The sequence below is a fragment of the Dicentrarchus labrax genome, unplaced genomic scaffold, assembly GCF_905237075.1.
Source record: "Dicentrarchus labrax unplaced genomic scaffold, dlabrax2021, whole genome shotgun sequence".
NCBI lineage: Eukaryota > Metazoa > Chordata > Actinopteri > Moronidae > Dicentrarchus > Dicentrarchus labrax.
Genome location: NW_026136711.1, coordinates 25,514,785 through 25,542,679, shown reverse-complemented (window position 1 = coordinate 25,542,679; position 27,895 = coordinate 25,514,785). Strand labels below are relative to the sequence as shown.

Sequence of the window (27,895 nt, the reverse complement as noted above, 5' to 3'; positions counted from 1 at the left end):
ACAAGACGTCAGAAAATAGAGAAAAACACTACATGGCGTAATCAAATGGCCTCTTTTGTTTGACCTGTAGTCCAAAACCACAAAATGTTCAATATGTAGTTATATAAAACAGAGAAAAGTAGTAAATCCTCACATTTAGAAAACTGTAAATAGAGAGTTTTTAGCATTTCTGCTTCAAAAAAGCTTCAAAACAATGTTGATAATTATTCAACTCATCGTTTCAGCTGAATTAATTTTATGACTAGCATTACATGTACATCGAGCGGCATATTTTTCACTGTAACAGGGCTCGGTTATGGTTACCATTTTGGACAACGGACCAATGACAGTTAATTGAAAGGCATAATCATCTGAGGGAAGGAATGCCGTACAGGAGCAGCATACTCAAAAGAGAACGAAAACCTGATTTTTATGCCCATTCTCTAGTCACTGAAGTATACTGGACCTCCTTGAGTAGTGAGTCACGTGCAAGACCATGACCTGCAGTGGCTCCCTTCCAGGCCGCCAGGAGTAGACTGCAGCTCAGGGGGAAATCCCTCTGAGTCTCTGTGTTTCTGGAGAACAGGTCCCTCTGGACACATTTAGGGTTATTACAGACAATCAGTGTTAATAGGCGGTGTGGATCTCTCAGGTGAGAGGCTCATTCAATTGACAGCCTCCCTAGCGGAAGCACACCTGCTAATTACTGAATCACTGCGCAAACACACCAGACTGCCGTGTGAGGTACCTTACTCACCTACAGCACACCTCGCCAGGGGAGCTGAGGGACTCAGCAGGCTTGAGCTAATACTCTACAACATTTAGTAGTTATAATAAGACGTTGAGACCAATTTTAACACAAAACAGTAAAACATTTAAGTTGATTTCCTTTTTCAGCTTGATTACTATTGGCCACTGTGTAAAGTCTTGATTTTAGGGCTGCAACTAATTAACGGTTATTTTCATGATTACACCCATAAAATGTCAGAAAATGGAGAAAAATACACAATTTCCAAATTCAGTTCAATATCATAGAAGAAAAAACAATTAATATTCACATATTAAGAAGCTGGAACCAGAGATGTGCTTTTTTTAACTATTACTTAAATAATTAATTGAGAATCCGAATCTCTGTCGAATCCTTTCCTGTCGATCAACAGATTTGTTGTTTCAGCTGTAATTAAGTTAAAGGAAAAAATACTGGGGTACCTAAATGGTACCTTATTGAAGAACGTTATATATTGTTGGTACGATTCATTATGAACTGCCACCGATAGTAAGATGTAACACTTTTGATGATACAACCACTTTCATGGACCTTCAGATGACACAGAGGCAAAGAGACAGTTGAAACAAACTAGTGCAGAAACCAGAGTCAGTACGTCCCCACGAGGTACGGTGCAACTTACCGAAGGAAACTCAAAATCCTTCTGGTTTACTTGGTTCAGGACATATTCGATTCGGCATTGGTTTGCAGGACTGGCTAACTGGCATGGCGGTGTGAGTGTGTTCATGGCAGCCACAATCGTCTGGATGGAGAGAACAAAAGAAGAAAACTAAATACAACAATTCACTAGAAAAAAACACAGTGCAAAAGAGTTAAAAATCAACCTGTTTTTAGTTTACATTGTCTTAATGCTTCTTTACATTTACACAGCACAGGGAGTTTCATTTCAGTGGGTTACATATTCATTTTGAAGCATTCAGAAACTTGTTGTCAGGTGTTGAGCAAAGTTCTTTTATTGCCTACATATGTAGATTTTTGTGCTCAGATATAAAATAGATAATTTATTAATTCTGACACTCTTACACAAACATACACAAAAACTTTCAGAGGCAAACAGACTGCACTGTGGTGCTAATAATGCATTTCCCTTTTTCTTGTTAAGCTTTAAAAATGAGCAAATCTCTCGTCATAATATGGTCGGAAAAGTGCTATGAACTGTTCGAGAATCACACATTTCACACTGTATCCTTCAAAATGGGCCAAAAGATCAATTTACCTCTATAGCTTCTTTAATGTTGTTTTTAATATCGTGAATTTTCTGCTTTTTCTCCCTGTGAGGAACAAAGCAAAAATTACAAGAATTAAGCATCAACTTGAGTCATGAAGTTCAACAGTGAATACCACCATCACATTGCTTAAATCTTAATAACAACTTGATTATTTCAAGTTTCTACATCAGCTGTAAATTCAAATATGGATTAAAGTAAAATGTATTTTTTTATTTAAAATCTAAACAAAACAACTTGAAAACAATAATCCTAAAGAAATGTTTTTCAGTAGGTTTTCGTAGGAATTTGCTGTGTAACATAAACTTCTCCAGGATCTCTTTGTCAGCCTGGAGGTAAATTACATCCAGCATCAGTATTATGGCTGCTCCAGATGCACTGATACCTTCATTTTGCTGACCAAGTGCAATTCCTGAATTTTGTGTACTTGCTGATACCAAATGAGAGCAGCAGAAGTTGCCTTAATTCTAGCAATGACATTTATTAAACAGAAAACAGCAGAGTAGAGGTTGTGGTTGTGGAGGACAGCACAGACTGTTACTGTACATTTCAAGTCCCAGTTCAACTAAAACCCACCATGAGCACAAAGTATAATCCAAAGCATTCGCAAATACAATGATATGCTCCGTATTTTGTCCATTTATTGTTGTAAAGACAAACATCACGGCACAATCTGTGGACTGATACCAGTAGTAAAGGTCTCTTTCAGAATCGAGGCCTGTCAAAACTTTGACAATTGAAAGTCACATTTGATAATGAAATTCCCAGAAAGAAACGACCTTAAAGCTGCTTACACAATCAGGTAACTGCAATGGTGAGATTTCTTCTGAATGACCCAAGGCGAATTATCTCAGTTTAACAGAGCAATACTAAGCATTAGCATAGCTGTGTGCGTTAACATTTGAGTGCACTGTGCAGTATATCGACATTACAGCAGCAGCCCGTCCTGTCAAGACCACTGAATGGAGCCTGTAATACTGATGTCGAGCAGAAGGATTTCAAATGAATACCATGCATGAATGTGTTTTGGTAATGAATGTGCTTTAAGTGACTTTGGTGAAAAAGTAACACCACCACTACACGATGCTATAATCAAAACTCAACCCTGACTAAGGATGTTATTGAGGACAACATAGTCTCAGCCTTGAAATGGTGTTTTTATTTTCTAGGGAGAATTCTCTCTGTGTAATTGAACATGATAACTATCTGTTATTACTGGGTGATAGTGAAAAAGTGGAATATCTCAATATTTATAACCTAATAACTCAACATCAGTCGTGTAAAAATCTTTCTGGGATTCATACTGGTGCTTTCGTTCATTTCACTGAGCTTAAAAGTCATACTGTATATGCTTAGAAAATAAACCTGAATTAACCCACATATCTCAGATTTGTTTAGTGATTAAAAAAGTTCTGGCTTTGCACTCATCGATGGCTGTTTCCACAGTCAATCAGACTATTGCAGGCGGGAATGACATATTTCTGTGCCGGAGCCAGAAAAATTGCCTTGAAAATGGTGACAAGCGTAGATGAGATCAACACAGTCGGACAGATTGTTGAGTCAACTTACAGAAAAAAGCAACTCTTGTATCTACATATTTCCTCCGCTGACGTGAAAATTGTTAACCGCTCCCAATAATCGCTTTCACGGCTTTCATGTTGAAATGTTATCAGCAGGACAGAGAGGTCACAGGCTTATGATTGATTAAAGCAAAACAAAAGTAACGTCCATTCGCAAACAGAAAATGGCCAACACGACCGTAATATGAAACAGAATATTAATGTGAAAAAAAATGAGAATTCAGTCCGATTGTCAGGAAAATCTCACATTTGTATCAATTCTAATACCGCCCTAAAAACCAAGCCATAGGATTATTTTAATACAATCAAAATACTGGCGGTTATTTGGTGCGTCTGTAAATGTATTATATTATCACATGTCATCCTGCTTTAGCCGTTACTACCAGATACAAGAGAGAGAAATTCAGTGAAACTAACATGGAGACTAACTCCGAAACGAAGTCGGAAAAACCCCGGACCTGTGATGATTATCCAAAGATAAAGGGAACAGGGCTTGTTGAACTAATTGTACTGCTGCAGTGTTTTGGGATAAATGTCAGACAGCTGATTTTAAACAATAGATTTGAAAAGATTTGTTGATTGGTAAACTAAACTAAACAACAGATCTGAAGACACCTTAGGGTCTTTCACTGTTTTTATCAATACTGAAAATAGCTGTTAGCTGTATCCCTGTATCACGGTTTACATTTTCTTGGGCCTTGATTCTCTGGTTTCTAGCAACTAAGATTAAGTTTTTGGCTAACACTAACTCAAAAGTTCTCCAACTTGTGATCCCAATTGATTGATTTACAAAACAAAAAAGCAGAGAAACGTCATCAGTTTGATTATTTCCTCAAAGGAGATGTTTGAACTTTGTAAGCGTGGCCTCAGAGAGCTTTATTTCACTCAGAGCGACCGCAGTATGACAAAGAGAGACAGACTACATTCCTCACACTAGGACTTCCAACAAAAAAAAAAAACCACCCACTTTGAAATGAACTACCATACCAGTCTCTTCTCACCTCAGCCGTACTGCCCCTCTCACCCTCCTCTTATATTACTGTGTCACTCCCCATCATCTCCTCCTGTCCTCATCCTCCCAGCACCTTGCACTGACTGGTACTGCCACTGCAGCATGAAGGGAAACCCGGCAAGGTGAAACCCTCCGGCCCAAAAAGGAGCAACAAACCCGGGAATCAAACTAGACTGGGGAGTGACAGCCGATCGTGGATTTGTCATTAGCGTCTGCGTCTGTGAGGAGCGTCTGTTCGACGTGACCCAAAAATAAGCACATGATGATGCTTCTGCCCCAAAACCCCTTTCTAGGAACCGGATGATTAAGAACAGAAAAATGTGACTTTTGTTTCCATTGCATCAATTTGGGGGTTGGGTTTTAGGAAAATTCACAAGACAGGGGGGCTTGAAAAAACCCAGGGCAATGTTTCCATGAAAACCCGAAACAGATAAAGCACTCTTCTTGTGTCACACAAACTCTGAGTATTTACTCCAAAACAAAATTACACAAAAATCTGCCCAAAACATTTCACTTTATTTTCTTCATTAGACCATGTTGGATGCACCAATAGCCCTCCCCAAATGATTAACACACTATCTAGGTATTTGGTCAACAAATATCTCCGTCTCTGATCTCGTCAGTATCACCCAATACCATTCATTAGTTTTTCACCTGTGTTCTGTCTGTAAACCACCAAAACTGTCGTGGTTTGTGATTAAATGTGCTGCCGGAGTGTGTGTGTGTGTGTTTGTGTGTGTGTGTGTGTGTGATTAACAACCGAGATACAGAACAAAACATGAAGGAAACAAACACTTACTCTGCGTTGAAGCCATTTACGTGCAATATTCGCATCTGTTTGACTATCGTGCTTTTCCCAGATTCACCGGCCCCTAAAAGCAGAAATCAGAAAAAAAAGAAGAAAAACATAAGTCAGACAGTGTTTATTAAAAACTGTACAAAAGTCCTTCAAAAAAGACGCTGACAAAAATATCCAGAGAGGGGATCCATCTGAAACTAGTGGATGATGGTTTAAAGCTTGTCACTGAATACTGGATCCAGGAAAGTATCTTTGATAAGGATAAGATAAGGCCGGTTAAAGATGAAGGGAAAGAGCTACAGATGTAATGCCCAAAGATTTTATCCATTATAAGTTAATTTAAAGTTTGTGTCTCTGCACTGCCTCAATACTGAGGACACTGTCCCTACGTCTGCGCCACCTATACTTTTCATTCCTACACGGTGCTCACGCAAAAGCAACACCACTGGAACCGAACAAGATAGCAAGACCCCAGAATAATGCATCATTATAGATTAAACCAACACTTTCCGACCATTTTAGCTTTACCTTAGAAAAGAGGTGTCTAGTTTGGGGTCCCCTGTCTTGTTACTGCAGTGGTTCCACTCCACCAAAAAAAGACATTTCCCCTCTTTAAAGAGGCCAAAAAGAGTCCAAGTATCTCACAAAAAAGCAAAACCATATGAAAAAATGAAAACTAGCTCCACCTCCACCTACTACAACACTGTAATGCGACTTGCACTGTTAAAGATAATACATCTGTACTTTTACTTAGATAGGAGGTTGAAAGCAGACTTCTACTTGAGTATTTTTACACTGTTGTATTAACACTTTTCCTGAAGTAAATTATCTGAGTACTTCCTCCACCACTGCTTCCAGATGTGAGGAGGACTCTCAGAATCAGGGACGAGGACAGGGAGAACGGTTAGGCCCCTGATAAATACTTTTAAGAATCAAGAAAATGTCATTCTCCATAATTCTGGCATTATAAAATACATTTCACACGGGAAAAGAGAAAGCGTCCCATTTGTGGCCTAGCAAACTGAATATGAAAGAAGCCCGGTCATAACAGCTCCTAACCTGGACATAAGGGGCTCGTCTACAGGCCTGCTATTGAGAGCCTACGTGTAAATGTACAAAATAGGATCAATTTCAGATTAGAATGAACGGGACAGTTGTTCAATGGAAGCCAGTAATCCTAATAGTAATCCTAATTTGCTCTCTGTACTCCAAGAGGCTTAGCAGGATACTAGCCCTGGCCTTGAGGTTCAGACTGTATCATGACATGGAGGCCTGGATGATAAAGCCAGAAATAGCTTTATCAAATTAAAAATAGTAGCCTTTTTTTAGTTATTTTTTTAACTACTGATTAGAGGGAATATCCATCTCCAGTGTAGCTGGTGTGGAGAGGATTGTGCACAGGTGAGCATTGAGTCTGAAAAACAGCATCAAACATGGAGTCCGTGGGCCTAAATAACTCAAGGTGAAGGCATCCTGGATCACACCACATCACAAATGTTTGCCGTGTGCCGTCCCGTGAGGAGAAAAAGACACAACCGTGCAAAACGCCTATTGGTGGCCTTCCCAGCCTCTGCACGCTGCCTTCACACAAACAGTGTCTGTCTGTCTGTCTGTCTGTCTGTCTGTCTGTCCACTGTCTCTCACATGTTCTGTAATCATGCTCCATAATAAAACCCATGAATGCAGGAGACAGGGCCTGCTTTTCAACTGTCTCGTGTGAAGACGCCGTAAAACCGGCGGTGTAGTGACATCATGTCATTGCATCACGTGCTTGTCACTGTTTAAAGCCTGTAAAACGTATATTTTTTAACATGTACAATCTGAAACAACAGCTGGTACGTTTAAAAAAAAAACAGGTGAAAATACACTTATATTGTTTATGTGGGTGCAACAATTCCACACAAAAAATGGACCTTCAGGCCTAAACTGAACACACGCACACACATATTGATGATACATTTCACAAAAACCTACCTAATAGTAGTAGCCGGTGAGTCGCCCTGTATATCTGTTTGTCTTTTTGGAGCTGCTTCTCTATCTTTTTGTTGGCTTCCCTCTGTGCCTTCTCCTCATTTCGTTGGTCTTCGGTCTTACTATTGCCAAGACAGCCCATCTTCCCAAAAAACCCAGTGATAGGTTCAGGAGGGGAGGCAGGGTGGGTGGCTGGTTGGGTGGGTAGGTAGGTAGGTAGGTGGGTGGGTGGTTTGTTAAGGAGGGCAGGGAGGAAGGAAGGAAGGAAGGAGGGAGGGTGTTGATCAGAAGAAAATCAATCAATCCTAAATTCCTAGACTGGCCCAGCAGAGGAACACCTGGCTCAAAATGGGTGACATTTATGATGCCAGATGCAGATGAAACAGATGTTTTAAAAACCTTGTCAGGTAGTAGACGGTGGGCTCTCCTCAACCAGGCTTTGGGCACAGTATGTATGGCTGGATGTGGCTATTTACTGGCAATGTATCAACAAGAGATCACTCAAAAAAAAAAACAAAAAAACAAAACAAATAGCAGCAGCAGAGCAACGATGCCTCCCTCTCAGACGCTTGATTCTTGTGTTTTTCACTGTAAATCCGCAATGAAGTCATCAACATTGATAGGAGAGTGGATGTGAAATTTCCAGCCTTTTGGCAATGTACATGAATGAACGTCGGTGGTCCTGTTTCCTTAATAGGTGGGTTTTTCCTTTTATCTTTTTCTTTAAAAAATATATGTATATTTGCACTGCTATTATGTTTTAATTTTCTTAGCAAATGTCTCCTCCGGAGCCCATCTTCGGCAGATATCTCACACTGCCATTCAATTCATTTCCACTCACAACCCCCGCCCCCCCCAAAAAAAAAAAAAAAAACACCTATTTTTTCTTCCTTTTCTTTCCTCCCTTTCTTTAAAAATAGATATTTTTAAGGTTATTATTTTAAGGGGGTTTGGGGAGGGGGGGAGGTTGTTTGCAATCCGTTCTCCACCTAACCAAAGCACATCAGAGGGCGGGTGAAAAAAATTAAAAAATAAATTAAAAAATAAATATTTCCTCTTAAAATGACGGCATGTGAATCATCAGGCTTTTTCTTTTTTTTTTTTTTTTTTTAACACCGGGGCTTCTTTTTTCTATCACAACCGTCTTTTAAAAAATAAAAATAAAAAATAAAATTTAAAAAAAATCCGTCACATTATATACACCGTTTTCTGGAGGTGGTCGTTGATGATCGCAACCTTATCAATAATATCCTGCTTTTTTTTTTTTTTTTTTTTTTTTAGCCGATGTCAAAATTATTTCCTCTCCTCGTCAACAGATGCTGGTGCTTGCTTTCTTTCTTTTTTCTTTTTTCTGTCGGAGGGTTTGGACCAGACTCTCCCCCTAAGAAAGGCCCTTTCTCCGTCCTTTTTCTGTGTGTAACGTTAATTTATATTTCTCCTCACATCGGGAAGCTTCTCCGTGAGACCAACCGTTGGCTTTTGGTCGTTGGCAGTTGGATGTCCTTGAATATAACGCAATATCCAGGTGATATATATATTTATATATATATATATAAATAAATATATATATATATATATAACGTGAAAAAATCCTCCCGTTATTTTCCCGTTTGGCGCAGGTACAGCCCGCTGTCAGGTCTCTCCTCGGCTTTTTGTACTCCCTTTGAATCCGTATGGTAGATTATGGTTACATGTGCATGATACATGAACATACCGCGGTGTCTTCAATCACTGGTCCAACGGCGAGACGTGCATTTCGTTCGCCGCCCAAAAAAAAGAGAGAGAGAGAGAGGCCCGCGGTCTGCTCCGGTGAACCGGTCGGGGAGATGAGAGTCGTTTCTTTTTGCGGTGTTACTCTGAATTATTTTTGCCCCCTTTTTGCTCTGAGAATTGTACATTGAGATAGATAGCGTTGAAGAGGTGGGGTGGGGCAAACGGCTCTCACGGAACCCTGGGAACGAAAACGGTGGTCAAGCGTCTCGTGACGAGGATTTCGACTTCCGGTTGAAACCTTCACAATAAAACCCCCGCCCGTGTTCGAGCTTCGTGTAATTCAGTGAGGGTGGTTTGAGGCATGAGGCTGTATGGGACGGTATAGTGACTATATAGGGTTGAATTTTCGCTACTAGAAAAAGACAAACTTCATCGTGGTCTTGTGTTTAGATTTACAATTACTTGGTATATAGGCTCTTATTATTTTATTATATCTCTTAGGCTCTTATTATATTTCTATTTTCCATTTTTATGTTTACTTTTTACCAAATGTATACACCTATACATTCATTTCTATTCTATATATTGTGTGTGTGTGTGTATATATGTATATGTAATAAAGTATTTCTGATTCTGATTCTGTGTTTATGTCATATTTCTATGTTTGGGAATTGGGTTGTTTTATTTTGTCCCACAGTTTAGTTGGATGGGGCCACATGATTCTGGGGAGATCTGACTCTGCTAAAAGGCTTTGCTAATGTTGAAAATGATCAGCCTTTTATGGCCCTTGTACTCTAGATGAATGATTTCCAACCCAGTAGGGTCAGTTTGCACAAAAAGCCTATGCCACACTTCAAATGGGTAGTTAAAATCTTCAGCATTTACAGAAATGTATCATGTGTTGGGCCATTTTTTGTTTTTATTTATGGCAAGAAAGCTTGCCAAGTAAGTTTTCACATACAAGGGATTTGCCTTGGTAAGTTGGTGCACAATAAATAAACATAGAAAAATATAAATAAAGATATAGACACAACAAAAAGAGCCAATATGTAGAAATATAAAAACTGAATATAAACAAGTGAAGAGCTTTACAGAAATGTGAAAAAATAAATAAATAAATTGACCTGAGAATCTGCATGTTAGCAGTGTGACGTATATAAGGATATTTGTAATGTGGAATGTGCAAAGATAAAATTCAACAAGCTGCTCATCAAACGTAATCATCAGCTTAAAGCACCTCATGGTTCAATGTTTCTTTTCTTATAGTAGTTTTTCTTTTTTACTTTTTATTTAGTGTTTGTTTTCTTCGTCTGAGTAACAAAACTACATCTTTGCTATCAAGTTTGCCAAGGAAGGGTTTGGCTGTAGCTCAGTCAAATACAAGAAAGACTAAAATGGCTGAAATTAGGATAGTTTATTGCAGTATTTAAGAAGGATGTTAAAGATTTACGGTGGTCTGATGCTCTTTTGAAGATTAGTGAACACTGAGCTGCATTGATTAAAACAAGCAGGTAAATACAATCAGGTTGCACAAAATTGTTGGTAAATAAACTAATGAAATAAGAAATGTTTAGGGAAGAAATTGGGCAGCACTGATTGAAACAGATTGAACCAGGTTAGGTTAGTCTTAATAATTTGAGCAGAACTACTATGTGCTGGATAGCTTTAGCTCTATGAGAAAAAATATGTTTGTAATACAGAAAAAGGTCAAGTTATATTTTGGAAAAGTTGTGGGATTTATTTGTGGACTTTCTGACTGTAGTGGAAAAATCTGAATCAGGTTTATTGCTAAGTAAGTTTTCAAATAGGAGTTTGCTTTAGTATGTTGGTGCACATTCTATATCTTGGTGTTATATTATAAATATACAATTAAAAAATGTAATACAAAATATGAAAAATATATATTTTAAAAAGAAAGAGCTACAGTAGGCCTATTTGAAATCAATATTTTATATAATAATAAATAAGATGTGCATATATTGTCATAGGACTGTAAAATGTTCACAGTAAGTATAAAGAATATGTGTAATTTGCAGAGATAATTATCCCAAAAATAGCTCCCTGATCCTTTATTTAGGAAGAGTAAAACTTACAAAACAATGTAAAATTCCCTTAAAAGTTAAAGTTAAAGTTAAGGTACCTGAGTAAATTTAAATAGATACATTTGGATTTTCTTGTTGTACTACACACATTAGTAGGCTAGATGTATAAAATCCTACTTATGTAATAATAATATCAGCAAAATGTCCCTGAGTATTAAAAGTAATTGTTATACAGAAAAATGGCTCTGGTTACTGTACTACTGTACTATACTGTGACTACCTGTAGTATAGTCTAATGGTTCCTAATCTTGGGGTCAGGTCCCCTCCAAAAAAACAAATAAAATATAACTGATATCATTAAAATGCTAATCCAGGACACTGTAAATCAGGACTACACTTTGACCTGGAGCCATAGTTTAAAACATAAAAACACTTTATTATGGCATTTTCTTTGCAAACTTATTTTTGTTCCTGTCACAACAGACACTTATAATGTAAAATGCAGTGCATATTTATATATCAAGGCAAAAATAAAAACAAATCCACAATCAAAAGGATTTTACCTCAGAAACGTCGTGCTTTTAGTTTGAAGTTCAGATTAAAGTCTTTCTGGTTTCCTCCTCGCTGCCGCTTGACGCATCTGGAATGAAGCAGGGTTAGATCACATGATTGCCCGGAGCCTCATGAAGCAGAGGTACAGAAGGGGAGAGGCGCCCTCTTTGAAGCAAAATGATTATCACCATACCCACCCAAAGGGCATTAACCAATTACACTGAAAACCTGTAAGTTAAGTTATAAAAATGATCCATAGTCGGTAAAATAAAGTAAAAACAAAAACAGTAAATTCCATCACATAAATGTTTTTTTTTATTTACCAAACCTTGTCAGTGAAGTTGTTGCAGAGGTGGGACAAAGGGTTTGTTTAAGTCTCAAGTCTATGGCTGTTACAACCTGTGTCAAGTCCCAAGTCAGGACCACAAGTCCTAAACGCACTCTTTGCCCCAATTTTTTAAAAACTGAATAACAAGTGGTAAAGTCAATTTACAGAAATAATGGAGGCTTTTTAACTGTTCTCATTTATTACTTTTAAATAAGTTTTATAGTGAAGCAAAATAATCAGGTGTACTTTGGTATATTATTTCTGTGAGTTTCAGTAGCATTTTATCAAATCTAAATCTGGTTTTGAATCAGTTTGTTTAAAAAAAAAGCTAAAACCCATGTTTTATGTGATATGGACTTGCTGTTTTATAACATACATTTTAATATTTAGTCTTGGGGAGGATATAACGTCAAAAATTACTGATGTTGGTTCGGTTGTGAGTCTTTTTTGATTGTGTCAATAAAAGTCTAAGCTGACTTGAGTCCAATTCAGGTCCAAGTCATGTGAGTCCACACCTCTGGGGCCTGGATAGGTCAACACTTGATCACCCCTCTAGCTTTAGTTATGTGAGAATAAGGCCGAAATGAATAAAAAGAATAATAAAAATAGGTGAGTTGTGCTATCTTGTTTGAATCTGATTTTATAAACTGTAAATGGAAAAGCCACAGTGAGAGAAGTGAAGTTAAAAAGTGGGATAATCAGGGTAAACAGGTAACTCATTAAAAGAAAACCCTAAATAAAACAAAATACAGGACACAAAGAGAGGCTTAATGGTTTGATGAAACTGATGATCCACATCAGTTGCCCTCACAGATCTCAACCCTTAAAGGAGATTTGGACTAGTAGAGTTCAGAGACTTGGAGAATCTATGCAAAGGAGCATTTAAGCTGTTCTGGAGGTTCACAGTGGCACAACACTACACCAAGTCACATTATGTTGGTTTTTCCTTTAATCTACAAACCCAAAGTGGGTCAGGAATCACAAATGTTTCGTTTGTGACCTGTTAACATATCTGACTGGCCAACAAGAACCTTAACCGTCCAATAAAAGGAAGGATTTTAGAAATATTGGGACATACCCACATTACAACAGCCATTAAGTAATTAGGTTCTTCTTATGTCTCAAAAGCTTGTTTTATGCTATATGTAAGGACAAACTGCAATACTATTTACTATTTAATGTACATTATATAACACCAAATATACTGTTATCACTTGCATGACAGAAACTCCATATAGGACATGTGTTAACAAACTAAACCACCTCCATTGTGTCCAAAAATATCTTTGGATAGTGATCAAGTTTAGTCCTGCTAATCTTTGGCATTATAGTAGAGTATACTTATTCTTATTTGGGTTTAAAAGACTGGAGAGTTTCCATAAACTTCTTTCAACCCCCACAGCAAGACTGTTACCTTTATTGATCGATACAGTTTGAAAAACATTTAGTATGCAATCCGGATGTTCTGTCAGCTTAACTCACCTATAATAGTGATCTGAATGTGTAAACAACTCCCTGCCTTTTTCCCATTTTATCTCTATGTGTGGAAACAGTATGCATCACAAATCAGATACAGAAACAGATCACTGGCCTGGAAAAGGGTTCGCTAAATGGCAGAAGTTTTGCCCCTTTAGCCATAATATTACTGAACAAACACCTTGGTGGCCGTTGTGTATAAATGTGCTGTTTTGGACATCTATCTTGTGTTTGTGTTGTGTTTGTATGTATATATACGGGTATGTACAGATCTATACACCCACTACTGCATGGAGCAGACAAATAGGCTGACATTCACACACTCACACACAAACACCTCCCTCACCAAATACTTCAAAAGGCAAGGGAAAAGAAGCTCAGGGCAAAACACATAAAGGTCATCAATGACAACTAAATGCTACTGTGGCGCTCTAATGAACCCCCAACAGACAACAGAAGAAGGATTTACAACTTATAAGCAAGTTAAAGGCAAAGTCCAAAATCTCTCAGAACAACAAACGCTCACACCTCTGTGACCTCATCCTGTACCTCTGTGTCTGTTAACAAACTTTATATATTCCAGGAAGTCAGTCTTCTTTTCTAAAGGCCTACAGTATCTGGTAAAATACTCAAACAGTTTTATACAGTGGTGGAAAGTAATGAAGTACATTTACTCAAGTACTGTACTTAACTGTAATGTTGTAGATGTTGTACTTTCCATTTAATGCTACTTTATACTTCTACTCCACTACAGTTTACGTCATTTTATTCTTCTGCATGTACCTGAAATTTGCAATTACTTTTCAGATTCATATTTAACAAATGTATAAGTTTATGAAACACAATGTACTGTGTAAGATTAGTGGTTCCCAATGTTTAAGGCTTATGACCTAGTACAAAACAACATTGTCTAGCTGGGGCCCTTTGTCAGTTCCACAAAAGAGACATTTACCCTCTAAACTTTATATTTATTTTTAATTATTGTTAGAGGCCCAAAGTGGTGAAACTCACTAATATTTCACAAAAAAAAGCAAAGAGAAAAGTCCAAAGCTGAAAACGAATTTGTGTATCGGACCTTTGTTTTATTCTTCCCCACCATATTAATCATATTTATCTTCATATTTATCTTAGGAACCACTGGACTAAACTCGCTAACTGTATAAAGTACTTAAAACAAGTTCAAAAAGTACATTTTGGTGTTTCTGTACTTTCAGTAGGATTTTAAATGCAGTCTTTTTACATTGTAGTATTGGTACTTTTACTTAAGTAAAATACCTGAGTACTTCTCCCACCACTGCTGAACACTGAACCTTTGTGCATTTGTTCCTTCCTACTCAAAGAGGTTTACGGTGGAAAATACTAACCATAGCAGCAAATGACAAGTATTTACCTGGCATTTCTGTATGTGTGAGTAAAGGAGTTTTCCAGGTCTGTTATCATATTCCTGTGTTAAGTATTGTAATACTTAAACAGGTTTAAAACTGGTGACCTTTTGAACCTCTTATAATAATAAATAGTTCATCACACATAAACATAGATGACGAACATGTAAAGCAAAAACAAACATCTATATACAGTTTGTGGATCCCCGTCCAAATTTTTCTTAAAAATAATCTACCCATAATACAAAACAGCCTTTTATGCATTTGGGTTTTCTCTGATGTCAATAGATAAACTTACAACTTTGTCATGGTAACAGACCTGCCAGTCTATTACACGGAAAACACAAAGAGAGAAACACATTCACACATAAAGGGATTTTCTGTGAGGTCAACCTGAACAATGTAGCGTGTGGGAGGAACCTGGAGCTGATGGAGGAAACCTGTGCAAACATTTGGAGAACATGAACATCCCCTGAACCCAGCACAGAAATGGTTACTAAGTGTTACTCTATGTTGCTAATAACATAAATAATGGCTCAGTTGTATTCAACAATACTAAGACCCATAAAATAGAGAATAAAGCAGCTAAATGGAATTCAAAGATCACTCGTTTTATTATTTATACATGTGTAAGATGTAAGAACAACAATGCTGCTTTGAACTGAGTTATATTCATCCCATTAAAGTTCATTTATATTCGTAATACTTGATCTAAAATATAACAATTTTAACTACATGCAGAAGCATTAATGTGATTATCAGGCAGTAAATATCCAGCTATTTATTCACGTGTTGGATCTAAAAGAGAAAAAGAGGGCTGGAGTCTGAATTCCTGATGAATCACTGAAGATCCAGACAGAAGATGCTAAAATTTACAATTTAAATCAACTTGCCTCTCCATGAAACAATAATCGATGTCATGTTATGCTGTGATTGCCCTCTAGATGGTAGCATTTCTTATCCATAACAACTGCTGCACATTTTACTCCATTTTTTTTATCAGTGAATTGACTCAATAGCTCAAAGTGGAAAACTGTTTATTTTGTAACATTTGGATCATTTAAGGAAGGAAAATGGGGATGTGATATCAAAATTATGTGGTGAAAAGGCAACAAGTTGTCATATTACTATCTTTTAAACAAATATTTCTGCAATTTTGTCACTTAAAACTAGTCCTTCCTATCAGACACAGTGTGTGTGTGTGCAGTATAATCATATTAATATACCCAAGTTAATCAAATTGGTGTTATCTAGCATGGACCAGAGAAACACACTACTTTCATTCAACCTTCCTTCCTGTTTTTTGGTCGGTAGTGTTGTTTTTTTGTGCATCGTTGCATCAACTGTTTTATTTTGCATCAGTCGATAATTATTTTATTCATGATATATTAGCAAAATAAATGTTTTACACAGTATAACTATATAAATATGGAAAACTCCCTCATATATAAAAAAAAAATCATAAATACATTCTTTATTTCCTCTTCTTCTACGAGTTTTCTGAGTATTAGAGGCCCCTCATATATGTGTCATTAACTGGGATGACCTCCTGACATCACAGATGACATCATTTCTGGTACGGTATAAAAGACCGGTTAGATGACTGAAACCTATCAGAGACCCCCAGCTGCTCTGTGTACTGTACCCCGATCATCATGCGTGAAATTGTACACCTGCAAATTGGACAATGTGGCAACCAGATCGGCTCAAAGGTAATAAAATAAAATCTTAATTCCACTGTTAGAGATATAATGTTTATTAAGTCTGACTTTGTTGAAAATGTTGAGACTATGATATAATATGCCCTCTATCTCCATGGCACACATTAAAACTACTTATGTCATTTTAAGAAGAATCTTAATAACGCATCTGTTGAATAATAAGCTGAAATCAACAGTTTAAAAGAAAATTTATTAACTATTGAGATAAAATGAGAAAATGTTTAAACTCAAATATTTAAGTGACATTGAATGTGTGAATTTAAAAAAAAATCACATATATTATTTAACTTTTTTTAAATTATGATACATATTTTGACATGTACTGTTCCTCTGCATGGTGCCACCCACAGTTGTGAGTGACACAGGGTGTTCCCTGTCAAGCATTCAGGGAAAAGATAAGAGCCAAAGCGAGACTGGCATGGGTGGGACATTTTTTATCATGGCCAACATGAAACAAGAGAGAAGAACTACAAGATAGTACAGCTAAAGGCACACATAATGCTTTTTAAAATTGGAGAACCTGGCTGTCTAAGAATAAAGCAGTTACTTCAGTTAATATTATCTTTACTATCTTTAGATTTATTAATTTATATTTATCTGGTCCACACAAGATCATAAATTGCTACATGGCTACTTTTGTGTTTCAACTCAGAGATTAATAATGCATTTTAACATGTCAGAGTATGCATAGATTTGGCAAAAAATAATAATAATACTTGTGCCCAAATGCATTAAAATCTCCACAGATGTCTCATGAGAAAGCAACCATATAAAGACCTGGAGGTGAAAGATATTGGATGAAAATATTGTCTGTGTATTAAAAGATCTGAGGAATCTTATTAATAACTAATATAATGTGTGTCTTACAGTAAACACGTTGAGTTCTGTTGACATTACAATGATGATTTCCTTCTTTGGCTCTGTCTCTCTAGTTTTGGGAAGTGATCAGTGAAGAACATGGGCTCAATGCAACAGGCCTCTACGAGGGAGATAGCGACCTCCAACTGGAGAGGGTCAACGTCTACTTCAATGAGGCACATGGTAATAAAGCAGCTACTGCGTATAGACCTTAAGAACTACATTTTACTTTCTTATTCAGTTAATTTCATGAGCATAATTACTAATTATTTTTAAATATATATATATTATTGTTCTCAAAGTGAGGGCATATTTAAGTTGCCCATTTCTGGTTATATTAGTAATACGTTTCCATCCTGTTTGCAGGTGGTAAATATGTCCCCAGGGCCCTGCTTGTTGACCTGGAGCCTGGTACAATGGACAGTGTAAGAGGAAGCCGCATCGGGGCTCTTTTTAGGCCAGACAACTTCATCCATGGTGAGACAAACAGTGATACTGGGGAATACCTGCCAAGACTGTCCTGCTGTTATGTGGTTATATAAGGCAATTTTTTATTATTATGTGGAAAAGGGAAGACGCTCATAGTACTTCAGTATCTGGTGCTTTGGATACAAATGCCTCCCAACTGGTGTATGAATAAATCCAACATAATAAATCCAACATCTGGAGTTGTATCGTGTTAATGTTGGGTAAAATTTTTGTATATATATATATATATATATATATATATATAACATTTCAACCTTCTAGTAAGAAAAAACACCTTGCATTTTTCAATGGCATCAAAAATTTTTTCATAACCTGAGAATAAGATGTAATACATCACACTGAAAACAAAAACATCACTTGAATTGGAGTTGCAAGTATTTAACCAAAGAAAAGTGGAAACATGTTTATTGTCAGTTCCATTTATAAAGAAGTGGCACAACATGTTTTACATTTTAACTAGAGTGTGCAGACCTTCGCCAAAGTGTTTTGTTTGTTCTGTGAGGTTTGCAGTGGCTTTAATTATGAGAAGTTTGTGCATGCATGACAAATTCAGTTAATTAGTGATTCGGATCCACTCCAAATTTGAATGAGTTCTTCCCAGGCCCCATGCTTCACACTTTCACCAAGTTTCATGAAAATCGGGCCAGTGGTTTTCCCGTAATCCTGCTGACAGACAAGCAAACACCCCTGAATACATAATCTCCTTGGTGGAGGTAATTACTGCAAGAGATGTTCCATGTTTCCCTCCACTAATATCTATTGACAAGTGATAGAATTAGATTAACCTACACCTTTATTTCGGTGTTACAGGCAACTCTGGAGCTGGGAATAACTGGGCGAAGGGCCACTACACAGAGGGGGCAGAGCTGGTGGAGCAGGTGATTGACAGAGTAAGGAATGAGTGTGAAAGCTGTGATTGCCTGCAGGGTTTCCAGCTGATTCACTCATTGGGGGGCGGCACTGGCTCTGGCATGGGAACCCTCATCATCAACAAGATCCGAGAGGAGTATCCCGACCGCATCATGAACAGCTTCAGCATCATGCCTTCCCCTAAAGTCTCTGACACAGTGGTGGAGCCCTACAACGCCACCCTGTCAGTCCACCAGCTCCTGGAGAACACAGACGAGACCTTCTGTATCGACAACGAGGCCCTCTACGACATCTGTTTCCGCACGCTTAAACTGACCACGCCGACTTACGGGGACCTCAACCACTTGGTCTGCATGACCATGAGCGGGGTCACGACCTCATTGAGATTCCCCGGACAGCTCAACGCAGACCTGAGGAAGCTGGCTGTCAACATGGTGCCTTTCCCACGCCTCCACTTCTTCATGCCGGGCTTTGCCCCCCTGACGGCCCGTGGCAGCCAACAGTACCGAGCCCTCACAGTGCCTGAGCTCACCCAGCAGATGTTTGATGCTCGCAACATGATGACGGCATGCGACCCAAAGCGAGGGCGCTACCTCACAGTTGCTGGCATGTTCCGGGGCAAGATGTCTACTAAAGAGGTAGACGAACAGATGCTGGCAATGCAGCAGAAAAACAGCAACTACTTTGTGGACTGGATCCCCCATAACGTCAAGGTTGCCGTGTGCGACATCCCACCCCGAGGCCTCAAAATGGCTGCCACCTTCATCGGCAATAACACGGCCATTCAGGAGATATTCAGGCGTGTGGGCGAGCAGTTCTCCCTGATGTTCAGACGCAAGGCTTTCCTCCATTGGTATACAGGGGAAGGTATGGATGAAATGGAGTTCACTGAGGCGGAGAGCAACCTCAACGACCTGGTGTCGGAGTATCAGCAGTACCAAGACGCCACTGCTGATCTAGGTTGGGAGGAGGACGAAGAAGAGGCCGGACCCTCGCCTGCCACGACACAAGTGCAGTCTCAAGTGGAAGTTAAACTGAAAACAGTGATGGAAACAAGCCAAGACACTGTAGATGAGTAGAAGACATAGGGCGTATAGCTCTCTTGTTGAGAGGATGCTGAAAACAGATGTTGGATTGTTGGTTTGAAAAGGAACTAATTAATTTATCCCTCTGGTTGATTTAGAGTTTAGACTTTACTTGATAAAAGGTGCTGCGGCGTTTAAACAATAGTGCTTATTGTCTTTTATGTATTCTTCAAATGATTTGTAGGCTTGTTTACTTTTTTCTTCTTCAAGTTTTCTTTTATAGTATATATTTTAAAATTATGGAAATTGTGCATGTATATATGCAAAATTGTATTTTATGCTAGCGCTATATAATCCACAGCCATTGTGATGCTAACACCGTTTATGAATTATTATTTTTTCCAGACCTAAAGTAAATGTTGAATTGAGTGTTTTATATCTAATTTATGACGGTAATTAAAAACAGTAAAACCAAAGAGTGATTATTTCTAACAACACAATAAAAATACCAAAATATTTTCTCCTTTTTTTTATTTTTTTAATTCTTATAAACTTAAAATGGACTAATTAAACTGAGCTGCAGTGATGGACAGTTCCCTGACAGCACAGTGATAGTGATACCGTTCAAGGCTGCCACACAGTTTCCTGCTGTTATGAGTCTGGGACACGGAGATTACACATAACTTGGCCACAGTGTCTGCACTCTGAGATAAGCACACATGTGACGTGGAGATGACCCCGCACTACCGCAACACAGTCAACCAGACTCATTTACAGGGATGAAGGAGATCGTACTGCATGTAACCTACATGTGAATATAGGTAATGGTGACAGTATTGCCTCATAGAGGTCAATCTGCTTAAAGGTACAAGGTGGCGTTGAGTTCAAGAAGCCAGCACTCACTCAACAGACAGCTTTCAGTAGACCAGTGGTTCCAAAACTTAAATTAATTAAGCAATGTCTACTTATCAGCCCCCGTCACAAGTTGCATAATGTTTTTTGATTGTGACCTGTTTAATCACTCCAAAAAAAGAAGATTTTTAGAGTTTTGAGTAAGTATATTTTTGTAGAAAAAAAGCAATAATTGGCTTTAAGAAGGTCTGAAAAATAAACATAACTTTATTTAGCAGGAATACGTTTATTTTTTCTGTTTTTCCTACCCTGGGAATAATCTTCAGATTCGTGGTCCTGACCTCCACTGCAGTTGATAATGTTCTAAAATAAATAAACAATCAAAGCTGGTTTCTGTAACTTAAAGATTATACTCTCCTCTGGCAGTTAACAGCTGCAGCAAATAAAATATGTATATAAAAAGTCCATCAAATATCAGAATCAGAATTAGAAATACTATATTAATCCCAGGGGGAAATTATTGCCCCTATAAGACATATTTTAGAGGACTAGCTATGACTTTTGAGTTTGTGTGTACAGCACGCCATCTCTCATTCTTCCAAGGTTGCAGAGAACTTTCAACCTTCACTGAGCTGAATTGTGCAACTTCAATGGCTGACACACACACACACGTATAAATATATAAATAAATATATATATATCCCCATACTGTGGGTTAGATAGCTCAATGAGAAACATACTGCAAACTATAAAGTTAAATTTAAGAGGCTTTATTGATACAGGTTTCTATTTTCATTCATTCAGTTTAAATACATAAGATTTCTCATTGATCTGTCTTCACTGTCAGAGGACTCCTGCGGCATTGACAGCGGCGGAAGTGCGTCACTAATCCCGACCACGTGACTTGCTGTGGCACAGTGGGAGGGGACCTGCGGTTGTCTTTGTACGCGGTTCACCGGCTGCGGTCAGTGTGTCTGTGCACATCCACCGGTTAGCCCACTCCGTGTCTCCCCGGCAACACCGACATCACCGACATCGGTTCAACCAGTTTAAAACCATGAAGATCTGGACATCAGAGCACGTATTCAAGTAAGTGTTGATGTTTTTATTTTATTTTATTTTATTTTATTTTATTTTATCAACCGCCAGTTGGCTTCGTATTTAATACGGTGAACGGTACACACACAGTGTACACTTTATGACGGATACTTACTGAAAGAAAAGCTGCCGTATTATAACTTTAGTGTTACTAACTAGTCGCTGTAGTAGTAATAGTAGCAGCTGGTAACGTTACATAGGCAGATTTCCCTCCGTGTATTTTATTGATACCCCTCGCTGCAGGAGGCCACGCACAGCTCATACATTTAAAACAGCACGTACAAATTATTAAAAGCTAAATAAAAGACTAAAAGTGTTTAGTTGCAGAAAAAACAAAACAAAAAAAAAACAAAACCTGTCAAATTGCGTAATGTGCCGGTCAGCCCCCAGCGCGCGACCTTTCCCCTACATTTTAACGTGCCTGTTGCGTCACTGGATTACGGCGCGCGTTCACGTGTCTCCCTGGCAACCATCCTCCTCCACTACGTTCGACCGCACTACTCCAAAGACCACCATCTTTACTCTCCAGTGCTGTTCCTACATCACAATCAGACCGATATTAATCACAATTAATGGCATTTCGTTTCACTGCTGTTTATTCTGCGTGAAGCTCTGTAAAGTGCTGGAGTTGTGGACGGTAATTCAGGTGACTGGAAGCAGGCTATATTGTTTCAACGCGTCAGTTTGAGCTTTAATTTAACAAGTTTAACAAAGTATTCAAAGTACTCGTACAAGGAGCACATACAATAGCCTATACTTTGAAAATAGATACATACTCCAAGATGAATGTCCTGCATTGAAATGTTTATGCAAGTAAAAGTATGTATTATTAGTAAAATGTCCTCAAGTATCAAAAGTAAAGACTGGCCTCCTGTAAGTGGTATGCTATGTCTAACTAGCATTTTACTGTTGTAGTTGGTCAGCGTGGAGCTTATTTTAACTATAGTTGAGTAAATATTTTGTTTGTGAAGTAACTAATAACTACAACTGATAAATGTGAAAACAAAGTACAAATTCCTCTCTGAAATGTGCTGGAGAAGAAGTGCATATTTCTAAAGACGTGGGTTTACAAAAGTTGTGACTGAGTTAGTATGACTTTTTACTGCAGTGTTATAATAATATTTTCCTATGTTGGCTCTCCTTCAATAGCCATCCTTGGGAGACGGTGACCAAGGCCGCCATGCAGAAGTACCCCAACCCCATGAATCCCGGTGTGATCGGAGTCGATGTTTTGGACCGAGGCGTAGACAAACAGGGACGCCTCCACAGTAAAAGACTTCTCAGCACAGAGTGGGGTCTTCCATCCATAGTGAAATCTGTGAGTTTTAAAACCCAAACTGTGTCAGCAGTACTGGTCTACAGTCTAGCATTGTTCTTACTGCAGCAACCTTGTAGTTTAACTACTTTGATCAAATGTACACATGACTCTGCATGGAAAAACACATGACCTGACGTGCCAGTTTGTGCTCGTGGTCCGGATGTTTGTCTTTGACGGTTAATCAAAGTGGTATGACACTTGATGAAAAAAGTATTGGAACATGACTGACAAGTCACAATCTTCTCATATTGTGGTGATGAAGTGGTGATGAAATGGCTTGAAATTACTTCAGACCATAGGACACAGAACAGTAATCCAGTTATAGCCCGAGTACCGCACCGGAGATGGGTTAATGCTTTCCAGCCAGTGAGCGTGACCTTAACCCTTCTAGGCTATTTCTATCCAGGGGTAGCAGCAGCAGACCTGGCTGCTGACTAGAGCCAGAGCGCGTTTGTGGCTGTGTGCCACGGCTCGTGTTGTACAGGACACGGTAGTGCCATTTCTGTCATGCCTGAGCTGTAACCCCTGACAGCATGTGATGTAACTTTCCATCTCTGTCAGCACGGTTAAAACTAGAGGTCACTAGAATACAAAGCAGTGACGGAGGCAGCCTCTGGATTTCTGCTACATGTCATTTGAACTTTTGTTTCTTTGACTGTCTGAACTCGGTAATGATAAGACTGGAGAGAGATAATATCCCGCGTCTCAGTCATGTTTTAGCCTGTGTAAACATTGGCCAATCCGCTGCTGTTCTTCACTGCTGACCCTTGCTTAGATGTCTGAGCACAGGGTTGTAGTCGGCGACAACGTCTATGAATAGCCCCTTTTTAATTCCAAGGGCAGTCTCTGACACAGACTGTCCCAGTGATTGATAGCATATTAACGTAGCCCTTAATCAGATTTGTCTTAAAGCGAATCGCTCCTGAGCCTCAGTGTATGCGTGTAAACTGGATGTATCATGAAAATGCCTTCCTCTCGGTTTATCTCTGTACTTTAATAAAATAAAACGGGACATCAAAGCTTCCATTTTTATTTAACCTGACAATTATACACGTGAATGTGTAGTATTATTATTATTATTATTATTATTATTATTATTCCATGAAATCTGTGCTTTCAGGGCCTCATAGGAGGCATAGTTGTAAAATGCTAAGATGCTAAAATAACAGCCACCGTCAGATTCAAACAGAATCCATTCAATCTTTACTTTGATAAAATTCCTAAAAATATTTTAGGTTAAACTACACTTCCCAAGAAACTTCTTGTCCCCAAAGGTCTGCCCGTAGAACCTAAATGTGAATTATGCTAAAATGTACTTTTAGATTGAAGAAATAAATGAAAATTTAGTCAGTCAAGAAAGTTGTCGTTCGGTGTGAGCATGACATGTTCAGATTTACTGCGTATAATTCAACTAATCTTAGCTGGTGTGTTTTCAGTGAAAACACAGATTAAGTAACTTTTTTTAATGTGAAATTGTAACTTTAGCTAAATTAAGTAACTTAAATTAAGCCGTCAACAGATGATTTGTGTATTGATCGCAAACAGGATATAAAGCTTTTTGTGCTTAATGTATTTTGGGGGGAAAATGAATACGTCTGCACAAGTAAGAATATAGTAACGTCTGCTAGAAAGCAGTTAAGCTGTTCAGTTTATTTGTATTAAAGTGTGTTTCTATCTTTGTCCTCAGATCATCGGTAACGCACGAACATACACGTATGTTCAGGAGCACTCGCTTGTGGATCCCAAAGACAAGGTTTTCGAACTTCAGTCCACAAATGTGAGTACTAATGACATAACAACCCCTCTGCTGTGGTGATGAGATTTCTCACTCAGGGATAACCTGTGTGTCAAAACATATATTACTATGTAAGGCATCAGCTGAAATGGGTTACTACCCCAGGACATAAAGAATTAAGATTTGTACCAGAACATATTCTCATGAAATCTCTTCATCTGTTTACAAAACATATTCTGTTTTCAATGTGTCATCCACAAACATCTGTCTTGACACTTTAATGTGTTAAACAGTCGGGAATGAAGTCTTGCTTGTTCTACAAGTTGACAGCTCACATTTCAACAATGAACCCTCCTTAATGCTGCGTTCACACGCTCTGACTGCAGGCTGTGATATAAGACATTTCCTAGCATTATTTAATTTGTCTCTTGTTATATCTCCTCTACAGATCACTTTCACAAACATGGTCTCTGTGGATGAAAAGTTAACATATAAACCACACCCTGAGGATAAAGAGAAGTACGTTTTTACATAGCAAGGATTTTAAAATAACTCATGAATATCTGAAATATTCAGGGCTTTTGACCAATGATATTTTTTAACCCCTTTTCAACTTTAGAACAATACTTACTCAGGAGGCTATCATCTCAGTGAAAGGAGTCAGTCTCAGCAGTTACTTGGAGGGAGTTTTGGCGAGCACCATCTCTGCTAATGCTGGCAAGGTAAGAGATCCCTTATGACTTTGTCTTTCAGGTAGTTAGATAAGATAAAATGTTCCTTTATTGATCCCCCTTAGGAGAAATTAAAGATTGACACAGCACCATAGGGCAAAGTAGTAACATTAGTTCCCAATGTGACAAATGTTCAAATCCACATCTGAATATTTTTTAGGTCCTGCACTTAATGAAAACATGTGTTAGGACATGCACATATACATATGCCCAATTATCAAATGCAGCTTATAATATAGCCTTTTTTAAAATATTTTTACTACTTAATAAAACTGTGCTTTAGACTATTTCAGTGGTTTCCAACCTTTTTTAGGAAGTGAAAATCAAGTATTGTCTACTTGTGGCCCTTGAGTGTGGTAATACATTATAAGCAGTTCAGCCGAAAAGTAACTCATCCACATCTGTGTCAGATTATTTCATTTGATGCATTTTTAGAGGCCCCAAAACTATGAAAGTATTCAATATACTTAAAAAAAAAAACTCCCTCCAATGGACTAATGCTTTGTTTTTTTTCTTGATCAGGGCCGTGAAGCCATGGAGTGGGTAATCAGGCGATTGAATGCAGAAATCGAGGAGCTGGCAGCCACAGCACGAGGGACCATACGCACCCCGATGGCTGCTGCGGTCACTGAGAAATGACACCTGCCTCTTTTTTTCCAAGGAATGAGAGAAGCAGCACGCCAGTACAGCCTCCCTTTATGATGTTTTGGTGCTCTGGAGTTTGTATTACTTGAGGGTACAATTTATCCTTTTCATATGCTTTTACTGTCTACATTAGATATATTTTTAACACCAAGCAGCAACATGAAGGGATTCTGTGAAGTGTTTTCAGGGGATGCTGCCTGGCAGGGACCGCAGTGATCTGGGGGGACCTGGGGAAGAAATGTGGGTGGTTACGCTCAGGAACAAGTTTAAACACTATTTTTATCTGTGTGTTTTGGAAACATGTAGCACTGGCAAAAAAAAAAAAAAGAAAAGTACCACAGGCACTGGATGAACTGAAAACACAAGAAAAGTGCCAAAGCACACGCACCGCTTTTTGTCCAGCCTCTTGAAAGCACCAGCGTGGGCAAAAAAGACCTCAGAATACCAGCAAGTCTCCTCTGACGTGAACTCTGTTTACAGCGACACAGCTATAAGTAATACAGTTAAGAACATGGCTGTGACATGATGGTATAAAACAATGCCTTGTTGAGGAGGGGGTCAAGTGCAATGCATATCAAGGGTACGAGAAAGTGGTTCGAATGTCAGAGAGTGGATGGTTGGGTAAAGACGCAGCCATCAACAGTGACATGTTAACACCGCCATCAACAGTGACATGTTACTGAAATGTTTCACCGTCTGGTTCATTTGTGTAAAAGAGCCATCTCCTCAACAACGTTTTCTTGCAGGGACCTCAGTAATAACAAGACACACTGTACCAAGTGACGTATGTAAGCCTGCATTTTGTTGTTATGTGATAACTAATATTGTTATTAAGGTATTTAAGTGAAACGAAGGGATCAAGATACTTGCCATATTTATATTTAGTAGAAGATCTTCTCAAATGCTGCGTTTAGTATAACTTCAATGTGAATCAGTATGAACTCAAACAGTTTTATCAGCACTACTGTTCCTCAGTTTAAACACGATCCTCTCAGTATAAAGGCTGAGACCGTCATACTGACTTCTTTGCACTTACAGAATAATATATTTTAAGCTGCTACACATGCTGAGGGTGCTCTAATCTAAATATTTTGGTATTACTGTTTGAGAGATTAAATGTGGTTACAATTTGCATTTGAGAAGGTCTTCATATAACGGACAGCAGTGTGATGATGGTGGAAGCTTTAGTATCTTTTAATAGCTTATATATTTTTTTTTACCTGTAACAGGAATATTTATTTATAGAAACATTTGGTTTGGAAGTAGTTGTGATGTCATATGCTAAGTAAGAAACTGTAATTTGTGAATTTTGTGCCTCTGAAGAAAACAAAAAAAGGTTTTACCATTACTTATGAATGTGATAGTAAAATAAAATATTTTAACCTGTTTACTAGAACATGTTTGCCAGTAATTCTTTAAATTAAGAACACCAGCTTTATAATAATAAAAAAAACTTCTGGTTGGAATGGAAACTGAATTTAGTTAGCACTGGATATAAATTAGACCATATTGAACATGTAGTGGATGAAAACAGGATGTCCAGTGCATATGAATCTGCAAAAATAGTGGCTCGATTGCCTTTTGAGACACAAACCAAACATACTTTCCAAAACTTATTGTTAGCTAAAAGGTTATGATGGTATATTCATGCAGTTCTCCTCTAAATGATCTACACACTGACACACCTGCAGTAGGTGTGGGCCAGA

The 27,895-nt window shown here is 38.2% G+C and overlaps 3 protein-coding genes across 5 annotated transcripts in view; 2 read left to right on the top strand and 1 right to left on the bottom strand.

Moving 5' to 3' along the window:
- LOC127371544 (guanine nucleotide-binding protein G(s) subunit alpha) overlaps nucleotides 1-9,322 on the bottom strand; it is a 33,956-nt gene extending 24,634 nt beyond the window's left edge. Inside the window, exons 1-6 of one of the 3 annotated variants that reach the window (XM_051414406.1) lie at nucleotides 7,754-9,322; nucleotides 7,358-7,546; nucleotides 5,384-5,456; nucleotides 1,983-2,037; nucleotides 1,389-1,508; nucleotides 446-571 (exon numbers count right to left, since the gene is read on the bottom strand). In XM_051414406.1, the coding sequence (XP_051270366.1) occupies nucleotides 446-571; nucleotides 1,389-1,508; nucleotides 1,983-2,037; nucleotides 5,384-5,456; nucleotides 7,358-7,496 (513 nt within the window). In that variant the 5' untranslated portion in view covers nucleotides 7,497-7,546; nucleotides 7,754-9,322. Of the gene's footprint in view, nucleotides 1-445; nucleotides 572-1,388; nucleotides 1,509-1,982; nucleotides 2,038-5,383; nucleotides 5,457-7,357 lie in introns of all 3 variants that reach the window. The other 2 variants (XM_051414405.1, XM_051414407.1) reach the window with 2 other exon arrangements.
- Nucleotides 9,323-16,429: 7,107 nt separating this feature from the next.
- tubb1 (tubulin, beta 1 class VI) lies at nucleotides 16,430-20,326 on the top strand. Its single transcript, XM_051414401.1, has 4 exons — nucleotides 16,430-16,559; nucleotides 17,501-17,609; nucleotides 17,793-17,903; nucleotides 18,726-20,326. Exons 1-4 carry the CDS (start codon nucleotides 16,503-16,505, stop codon nucleotides 19,862-19,864), a joined length of 1,416 nt encoding a protein of 471 aa, XP_051270361.1. The 5' UTR covers nucleotides 16,430-16,502; the 3' UTR covers nucleotides 19,865-20,326.
- Nucleotides 20,327-21,582: 1,256 nt separating this feature from the next.
- Nucleotides 21,583-27,585, top strand: prelid3b (PRELI domain containing 3). Its single transcript, XM_051414410.1, has 6 exons — nucleotides 21,583-21,751; nucleotides 22,910-23,078; nucleotides 24,766-24,855; nucleotides 25,262-25,332; nucleotides 25,433-25,535; nucleotides 26,067-27,585. Exons 1-6 carry the CDS (start codon nucleotides 21,720-21,722, stop codon nucleotides 26,181-26,183), a joined length of 582 nt encoding a protein of 193 aa, XP_051270370.1. The 5' UTR covers nucleotides 21,583-21,719; the 3' UTR covers nucleotides 26,184-27,585.
- Nucleotides 27,586-27,895: the final 310 nt, after the last annotated feature.

What these genes read in the sequence shown, in the direction of transcription:
- prelid3b (XM_051414410.1), top strand. Translation starts at nt 21,720, where the DNA reads ATGAAGATCTGGACATCAGAGCACGTATTCAA. An exon ending in ACATCAGAGCACGTATTCAA is followed by an intron (nt 21,752 to 22,909) that starts GTAAGTGTTGAT and finishes CTCCTTCAATAG; the next exon opens with CCATCCTTGGGAGACGGTGA. An exon ending in TCTCTGCTAATGCTGGCAAG is followed by an intron (nt 25,536 to 26,066) that starts GTAAGAGATCCC and finishes TTTCTTGATCAG; the next exon opens with GGCCGTGAAGCCATGGAGTG.
- tubb1 (XM_051414401.1), top strand. Translation starts at nt 16,503, where the DNA reads ATGCGTGAAATTGTACACCTGCAAATTGGACAATGTGGCAACCAGATC. An exon ending in GCAACCAGATCGGCTCAAAG is followed by an intron (nt 16,560 to 17,500) that starts GTAATAAAATAA and finishes CTGTCTCTCTAG; the next exon opens with TTTTGGGAAGTGATCAGTGA. An exon ending in CTACTTCAATGAGGCACATG is followed by an intron (nt 17,610 to 17,792) that starts GTAATAAAGCAG and finishes TCCTGTTTGCAG; the next exon opens with GTGGTAAATATGTCCCCAGG.